This window comes from Mercurialis annua, linkage group LG3 (assembly GCF_937616625.2).
Source record: "Mercurialis annua linkage group LG3, ddMerAnnu1.2, whole genome shotgun sequence".
Lineage (NCBI taxonomy): Eukaryota > Viridiplantae > Streptophyta > Magnoliopsida > Malpighiales > Euphorbiaceae > Mercurialis > Mercurialis annua.
Genome location: NC_065572.1, coordinates 10,236,091 through 10,245,415, shown reverse-complemented (window position 1 = coordinate 10,245,415; position 9,325 = coordinate 10,236,091). Strand labels below are relative to the sequence as shown.

The following is a 9,325-nucleotide window of genomic DNA, read 5'->3' as shown; positions in this document are numbered from 1 at the left end:
ATTCAAGCTTCTGTTTGTATCTTCACTCACTCTAACGTTGACATGCTCTGTGACTGCAGCAATGTCTTCCTCTTTAGGGTTAGAGGTAGTGAACAAAGAGGTGAAGTATCGCTGGATAATGCTGGAGACTTCGCTGTCTTCCTCCTTCCATGCCCCTGATTCGTCATACAATCCTTTGATGTTATTCCTTGCTTTCCTCTTTGTTGCCTTGAGGTGGAAAAATCTGGTGTTCCTGTCTCCGTAGGCAAGCCATTCTACCCTCGCTCGTTGCCTCCAAGCCACTTCCTCTTGAAGCATTAATGAATCAAGGCTTTGCTCCACCCTTTTTATATCTGCTATTGTTATTGTACTGCTCGTGGATTGGATCAGTCTCAGCAATTCCTCCTTCTTTCTAGCAATCTGTCTTTTCAACATACCCATTGAGGTTTTTCCCCATCTATTGAAAGTCCTTGCACATCGCTTCAGCTTCATCGGAAGGTCTCTAGTGGCATTACTTGCTGCATTGTTCTGCCAAGCTTCTGCAACCACTTCTGAAAAACCATCCTTAAGAGTCCAGGCTTCCTCAAACAAGAATCGCCTTCTTTTCTTATTCCATCTTCCACCACCCGTGTCATCACTTTCTTTGTTCAGCCACAACACAATAGGGGAGTGATCGGATCCCCAATGCTCCAGGGTCTGAACCCAGCTCTCCGGATATAATGACTGCCACTCTAGGTTACTAGTGAAACGGTCAAGTCTCTCCCTAATTATGCCTGTGCCCCTATTTCCCCACCACGTCATCTCAAAACCTTCTTTGCTCGCATCAAACAAGTTATTTCTTTCCAGCGCCATTCTAAAGTTTCTCATTAGATACTCCGGCTTGACCCCTCCCCCTACCTTCTCATCGCTGTGCACTATCTCATTAAAATCTCCTCCGCAGACCCACGGGCCCTCAAACATATCACTCAGCCTGTCGAGTAGAGTCCAGGAACAGACTCTCTGAGAAGCCACCGGATTACCATAGAAACCAGTAAAGCGCCATATATGATGGCGTTCATCATCTACAACACAATCTATGTAGAAATTAGATGAGCTCTTAATTGTAACAGTACCTGACCCATCCCAGAAGAGGGCCAGTCTTCCCCACACAGTCAACTGCAAAACAATAATCCATCTCCAGCTTCCTCCTAACATTTTCCACTTTTTCCGAATTCATTCGCGTCTCCATCAAGAACACCAAACTAGGCTTCAGCTTCTTTATATGATTTTTTAGGTTTTGGAATGTTCTAAGGGGGCCTAGTCCCTGAACATTCCAGCTTAATATTTTCATGGCGAACAGCGGTCCTGCACCGCAGGCACCGTCGATTGAGATGAGCTTTCCTTTCCTGAATCATAGTCTCTGTTTAGAGATAATGTTTCTGGATTCCTTCCTTCTTCCTTCTTCGCCGTTTTATTCTCCTCTTCTCCACTTTCAAAGAGCTGGGTTATGTCTAAAAGTGGTAGCCTTTTTCCCAGGCTTTTTTGTTGGTATTTCTTTTTTGGCCCATTTTTTGCGATGGGCTTCTGCACTACAGCCTTCAGTTTCAGCCCAGTCTGACCCTCTTGCCCATTTTTCAAAGTTTTGTTTTTTCGCGCCCCCAAACCGTGATCCTTACCAACTTCACTCTGACTGACCATCACCTCCACAAGGTCTAGGCCGCCGGTAATCATCCCCTTCCCTGCTATGCTTTGGTCTTCGCACTGGGATGTGATGTTAGCCCTGCTTTCTGAGCTTTCTCCTCGATTTTCCTTCCCCTTTTCGCACGCCTGTTCTCCTCCCCTCCCTCTTTCTATTGGGAGCTGGTCCATCTCCGGTGCCCGGAAAATTCCATCTTTGTTTCCTTCGCCGCCGTTTTCACCATGTTTCTGACGTTTTCCCTTAGTCACGAACCTTTGAGTTGGTCCTGCTCTTATGGTTTCATTGTATTTGTACATACCGTCTTCCTTTCCTGGAATGCTGCATTCGAGGATAGGATGCCCTATTATCCCACACTTCATGCACAAATCTGGCAATCTTTCATATTTGAGCATAATGACAGTCGGAGCTCCTTCTGCCTCTAACTTCACCTTCAACCCTCTTTTTAGAGGTTTGGTAATGTCCATCTTCACTCGGACTCTTAGATACTTTCCAAGACAGTCCCCAGTGGCCCCTGGGTCCACCTCTTCCACCTCCCCTATCTGAGCTCCAAGCGAAAGTCCCGCCTCTCGCGTCATGCCCATAAGCGGCAAGTTGTGAATTTGAACCCAGAAAGATGTTTTATCAAACTTCATTGTTGAATAGTTACCCAGCCCTGTGGGGGCCTCCAGCACAATAAGTAGCTCCTGGAATCTCCACGGTCCTCCTCCCATGATCCTTCGTCTATCCTCCAGTGATTCGAAATGAACGACGAACATGTTTTCTCCTACCGATTCCACCACCATTGGTTTCAAAGTTCGCCAGAGGTAGTTAGCAGCTGAGATAAAACCTTCCCTATTAACTTTCTTCGTTGAGAGAACCTTGCCTACCAGAGAATGTGCAATTTTTGATTCTCCTACATTCCTAGCTTTCTCGCCAAGATCGCATACCACTAAATCCTCGTCATCTGATAACGATAAGGACTCACACAGAGACGCAATATCCATTCTTACCACACCCTTATGCAGCTCCACTATTGGAGAGAAAAACTACTCATGAGAGAGAAACTTTTTATCCCAAAAGGAACATTTTGAAGATGTCCACTCTGATAAATTCAGGAAATCCTTTTTAAAGATAGGCCACATGCACCTTCTTGTAAAAAAGAAATTAAAGTCATCCGGTACATGAATTTTATTGCATCGCAACCCGCGAAAGTCATAAAAATTTCTTCCGAGAAACTTTTGATGAGATCGATAACAATATAAAAAAACAAAGACTCCAAATAGGCAATGCATTAAGCGAAATCAAATTGAGAAAGCGATTTAAATAAGTTCTTCTAGAAAAGTTGGACATTCTACTTAATTGAATTTGGACTAATATTAGGGGTGTGCAGTATTCGGTCAAAACCGAATTAAACGACCGAACCAAATCGAAATTTTAATTTGGTTCGGTTTTTGATTAATTCGCTTCAGTTTCGGTTTTCATTTTTAAAAAGTTTGGTTAATTCGGTTCGGTTCGGTTTTGACTATGGAATTTCCGAATTAACCGAACCGATCGAAATAACCGAATTATATATATTAATAGTGTTATTTTTGTAATATTTTTAAAAAAATTAAGGTAATTTTTTATTTTTTTAGAATTTAGTTACTAAAACCCCTAAAATTTTACTTAAATTATAAAATTAGTATTAAAATTATTATTTTTTATTTTTTATTTTATTTTTAATAACTAATTCGGTTATTTCGGTTAACCGAAATAACCGACCAAACCAAAATATTATTTCAGTTCGGTTTCAATTTTGGAAATTTCTAACATTTCGAGTTCGGTTAATTTGGTTTCGGTTCGGTTTCGGTGACCGAACCGACCGATGCACACCCCTCACTAGTATAATGATTACAATCTCCAAAATAAAATTGTTACACTGTTTTCTTTTATTTTAATATGAATAATATTAAAGCCAACTAGATATGAATTTTTTTTTATCCAAAAATTTATATAAATATTTATAAGAATAATGTCAAATAAAATCACGAACTTTACATGTTTTTTCATTTTAATCACGCAATTTAAATTTTGTCATTTTCATACATGAACTGCCTCTAATTCATACACGGTGCTGAAATGTCACGGTTTCATTGGTGTGAGGTGGAGGTCATTTTACACCAATAAATGTGCAACCTCAGCGCCGTATATGAATTTGGAAAAGTGTGGTAGTTCGTGAATGAAAATAATAAAATTTAAACTGTATGATTAAAATGAAAAAACATGTAAAATTTGTGGTTATATTATTACTACCAAACCGATTAGCTTAGCTAATGCAAAGGCGAGAAGTCTCATGGAGGTGGGCGGGAGAGCATGGGATGAGGGCTTAGTAAGGGATGTCTTCGATGGCAATGATGTCGATAAGATCCTTAGCATCCCGGTTAGCAATCGGAATGTGATGGATGGATGGAAGTGGATTCTTGACTCCAAGGAGAAATATTCGGTCCGTAGTGTGTATAGGACTGCTGTTGGTGATATTTGTGACCAACCGAATAGCTTATGGAATTTGCGCATTCCGTTACATGTACGTAACTTCCTGTGGCGTGCTTGTTCAGATTTTCTCCCAACAACGGATATCCTTGCTTCTAAAAGGGTATTTGCTAATGAACAGTGTGTTGTGTGTGACAATAGCAAAGAAAGCGCTGTTCACTTGTTCTTTGAATGTCCGGTTGCTGTTGATTGTTGGCAGCTGATTTCGGTTCATCCGCCGTGCATGGGAAGTAGATTTGCTGATCGGTTTAGTGTGTGGTCAGAGTTGCTACCAAATGAGGAGAGATCACTAGTTGCTTTGGTCTGCTGGAATATTTGGATTAATCGCAATAATGCAGTGTGGAATAAGAAGAAGGGTTCGCCGGAGTCCATTATAGCTGCTGCCGGTACCCAGTTAGCGTCGTGGAAGATGGCGCAGAACAAAGCAGGGAAACTCCGTTTTGCTAACCTGATGAAGAATGATGGCTGCTCAAGATGGTGCCCGCCGGATTCAGGCTGGCTTAAGGTTAATATAGATGCTGCAAAATTCACAGGTCAAGGAAGTATGGGAATCGGGATTGTGGTTAGAGACGAAGCTGGTAAAGTGAAGCAAGCTAGGCAAGTGAAGTTAGCTGGCAGCTTCTCTCCAAGAATTGCTGAAGCGATAGGTATACGAGAAGCGTTGAGTTGGCTAAAGGGCTATGATCAGCTGATTATCGAATCCGACGCGATGGAGGTTGTGGTGGAGATCAGAAACCCGAGTCTGTTTGAGCCAGATATCATTATTGAGGATTGTGTTAATTTAGCAAAGCAGTTTAGTAACATTCTATTTTTATTTGTGAGGCGATCTGCGAATCAGACCGCGCATGTTATGGCGCAACGAGCCCGTTCCATTTCAGGTCATCAGGAGTGGTACTGTCACTTTCCTGAATTTCTCACGTCTGTAACTGCTTTGCATTATTAATGATATCGACTTTGATTCTAAAAAAAAAACTCATATTTATATAGTAGTAACACTTTTAAGAAGTTAGCACAGTGGGAAAAATTTAATAGTGAAATAATTAATTTATAAAAGTCTAAACGTCATTATTCTAACTTTTGTTTATGATTGTCTGTCATAGCATTACATTTAATCAAAATTTAATCCTGACATAATCTTTTCGATTAGCATATTGAAAAGATAAACTATGAAGATACAATAATAAATTTTTAGATTAATTGAATCTGAGTATTAATAATAGTATCAAATTATAATACTTAATTCACAATAAAAATATATTATAAGTTGAGAAAGAAGAGCTATCATCATGTGAACACAGAAAAAATGAAACTGCATGGAAAATCCTTTGAAGCTCTCTCCTTGATGACGTAGACAAAATGACACAAGCAGAACGATAAATTACAGAAGCATAAGACTAAAATGCGCCATGAATACTTATAAACACAACGGTTGCGCCACGTCATTCGTGCAACAAACTAATGAGTCGTTAGTTATGTGCAAATATTTAATGATAAAAAAATAAGTAATAAATAAAAAATTTCTATCTCAAATGATTATTGGCTTGTTGTAAAAATGACGTGGCACATCCGTTGTATGAGATACACACTCTATGCGCCACAGATTGAGAATCCTTTGATTTTAATTGTAATAATACATTTAAATTTAATTTAATGACGACTCTTTTTAGATAAATTTGACGTGGCAGTGAATCATTTAAAAACAATTATGTGATGATATTAATATTAATTTATTTATTAAACTTTAGCTAATGCTTTAAAAAAACTTTCACCTTTTAACTCCTTTTTGTTTAGACTCTCATACATTTGCAATATATAATTAAATTAATATTTCCAACCAGTATATAATAAAGAACACATAAATAAAAATTTATATTAATTTTTTAATTAAAATTAAATATTTCAATTGACTAAAATTAAAATTGTAACTATACGAAATATCACTATTTAATAAAAGTTAATGCACATCTTTTAATATAACCTCTCCTTTAAACTAGTCAACAATGATAATATACATTTTTAACTAACTTTATTATCAAAAAAATTATATAAACGTATATCACTTTTTTTTAATTAAGTTTAATAAAAAAATTAATTTATCAATTATATTTTAATTAAAAATTACTTTAATTACAGCCTATTCAACCTAATTAAATCAATTAATTTTATTTTTCTTATGTGTCATCCATTATATTAGTAATTTTTGAATTTCTTATTTAATTGGATGAATATAACTTCAAAATTGATTTTTTTTTTGTTTTTTCTTAGTAGATATGTATAGCTATCCTGAGAATAATTAGTAGGTTTGTATTTCAATACAAAATGTACTAGTAAATAAATTAGTTATTAATATACGATTCAGATATGAGTCCTATTTAAGAATAGAATTATAGTTATTATTCCTTCATATATCTTTTCATTTTTTCTACCAAAGCTCAAAAGTCAAAACATAGTTGAATTTATGTTATTGGGTAATGTTTGACAGATCAATCGACTCAATTTATTTGAAAGTACATTCATAGTTAGTATGATTTTTCATTTTTTGTTGATAGTTTCTATTATTTTCACATAATAACCCAACTATTATGCAAATGAGGGTGTTCTTGTAATATCATTATTCAAAAGTGTATGCAAATAACAAACAAAATTACAAGAATACCCTCATTTTAATGAGGTGTTATGACATAATTAGCTTAGTCTACGGATGACGTGGTGAACTGAGTTTACATATGAATTTCTCCTCATATACTCACGTTAAAAGTTTTCTAATACAAATAGAATTATGGTTATTATTCCTACATATATATCTTTTCATTTTTTCTACCAAAGCTCAAAAGTCAAAACATAGTTGAATTTATGTTTTTGGGTAATGTTTGACAGATCAATCGACTCAATTTATTTGAAAGTACATTCATAGTTAATATGATTTGTCATTTTTTGTTGATAGCTTCTATTATTTTCACTAATAACCCAACTATATGAACTAATCTAACAACTTAATTTGCTCGTTATCATACTCCCAAATTTTATTTTACAAATCAAAACTAATACTTAAAACACAAAATTTATTTAAACCACTCTTCCCAATTTATATTCTTCAGTCTGAACTCTTTTTATCTCCATCTGATATGAATCCATTTTCTTTAATTTCTTTATCTATTTTCCCATTCTCCTTTTCATCATCTTCTTTCTCCTTCTCTTTAGCTTCTTTCTCAGCCTTCAACTTTGCTTTTTCCTCTTCTTCTTCAGTCTTTTTTCTTGCTTCCTCCTCCTTTGTCTCCTCAAGAGCAGCAATCAAATTCTTCAGACAACTCTCCGCGTCTTCCTCATCGGATTTCGGCATCAAATTCTCCGCAACATCAGCCGGAGTCATCTTAATCTCCCCCAACAATTCGCTAACTCTTGAAAACAGTTCATGATCATCAACATCCAAATAATTCCTAGCCAAAACCTTGAACGCTTCGAAGCAACAATACGACATTTCGATATGTTTATCCATTCTTCCCCTTCTGATCAAAGCAGGATCAAGCTTCTCTACGTAATTAGTAGTAAACACAATAATCCTTTCTCCTCCACAAGCTGACCAAATTCCATCAATGAAATTCAAAAGCCCTGATAAAGTAACTTTACTTGCTTTCTTGCTTTCTTCTTCATCTTTCTTTTTCTTCTCAGAAATCGGATCTTTACTCTCTTTCGCGTCTTCCTCATCCCCGTCTTTTGCCTTTGGTTTCCTCTGGCCCGTAAGATCGAGTGAGCAATCAATATCTTCTATTATGATAATAGATTTTCCTGTCGTTTCGATTAACAATCTTCGAAGCTCGCTGTTGTCCTTAACCGTAGTCAACTCGAGATCATATATGTCGTAATTCAACAGATTCGCCATGGCGGCTATCATAGTCGATTTTCCAGTTCCAGGAGGACCATGAAGGAGATAACCGCGCTTCCATGGTTTTCCAACTTTCGCGTAATATTCTTTCGCTTTACTGAACTTGATAAGATCATTCATTATATCTCTTTTCTTCTTATCCGTCATTGCTAGCGTTTCGAAGCTTGCAGGATGCTCGAAAACGACGTGGCTCCATTTGCTTGCAGGCATCCATTCCCTCCAATCCTTGCTTGGATTGTTAGTATAAAGCTTCCTTTGTCGATTCTTGATGGCGATCAATTTCCCTTCTTTTATCACATGATCAATATACGAATTAGTAATTAAATCTCTGTGACGTCTATGAACTGTAAGCCTGAAAAATCTCCTATCCTCGGTATCAGGAAATACAGAAAACGACTGCGTCTTTGGAATCCGTTTACTCGAAGCCCACCAGATCTTAATCCCTTGATATTCATCGGTGATTTCTTCGTAATCATCCATGGTGAGAACAACAGATTGGCTATCGTTGACAGCATCCGCCTTGAGCCTCTTGGCGCAAGTGGATGAGTTGGCGCTGAGATAGTTCCGAATGTTGGCGTACACGTCGGTCTGTTTGAGACGATAGCCGGAGTGCTCATGGAAGGTGATCTGAATGTAAGGGTAGACGAGAGAAACCAGTTTCTGAGTGTATCTGTCGAGATAGCCGCGAAGTTGGTGAGGGAAATATTGTTGAAACATAGCCCAAGCAAACATTAGGCCAGCAATGGCGGAACCTAAGCTGGTAAACATTTCTGTAAGTGTCAATTTCTCCATTTTTAGTGAGGTTTGAATGATATAATTGAATGGTTTGTGTGGGGAGGCATTTTATAGTGAAAGAATAAGCAGAGTATGGTTAGCTTGGTCTTCAAGGCAATGATATTCTATTTATTATTTTGGCAGTTTCCGAAAATAATAGATGAAAGAAGATGGAAACTACCAAGTGGGCATTAGATTATTTTTTTTTTTGGGTAAGTTCATCCGGTCCGTCAGTAATCCGGATCTGACCCGCGCCGCGCGCCTGGCATGGTGGTTGAGTCTACTAATAGAGATTTTCTGCATTCAAAAGAGTCGAAACCGAGACCTTACTTAAACAATACCAATCCGCTTACCACTTTAATCAGACCCCATTGATAGTAGGCATTAGATTTTGATATGTTATAATTTGTCATTTTTGGCTCTCACCAATCCTAAATTTCTAGTATTAAAAATGCAAGAGGGATTAAATTTTTTGTCGAGTGACCTTATAATTAAAATTAAGT

General features: G+C 37.3%; 2 protein-coding genes across 2 annotated transcripts; both read right to left on the bottom strand.

The window, feature by feature from the left end:
- Nucleotides 1-1,305: 1,305 nt before the first annotated feature.
- Nucleotides 1,306-2,640, bottom strand: LOC126672240 (uncharacterized). Its single transcript, XM_050366189.1, has one exon. The coding sequence runs from the start codon at nucleotides 2,638-2,640 to the stop codon at nucleotides 1,306-1,308; it is 1,335 nt and encodes a 444-aa protein (XP_050222146.1).
- Nucleotides 2,641-7,034: 4,394 nt separating this feature from the next.
- On the bottom strand, nucleotides 7,035-8,896 carry LOC126674904 (AAA-ATPase ASD, mitochondrial-like). The gene has a single exon (XM_050369448.2). It carries the CDS (start codon nucleotides 8,838-8,840, stop codon nucleotides 7,260-7,262), a length of 1,581 nt encoding a protein of 526 aa, XP_050225405.1. The 5' UTR covers nucleotides 8,841-8,896; the 3' UTR covers nucleotides 7,035-7,259.
- Between the last annotated feature and the right edge of the window lie 429 nt (nucleotides 8,897-9,325).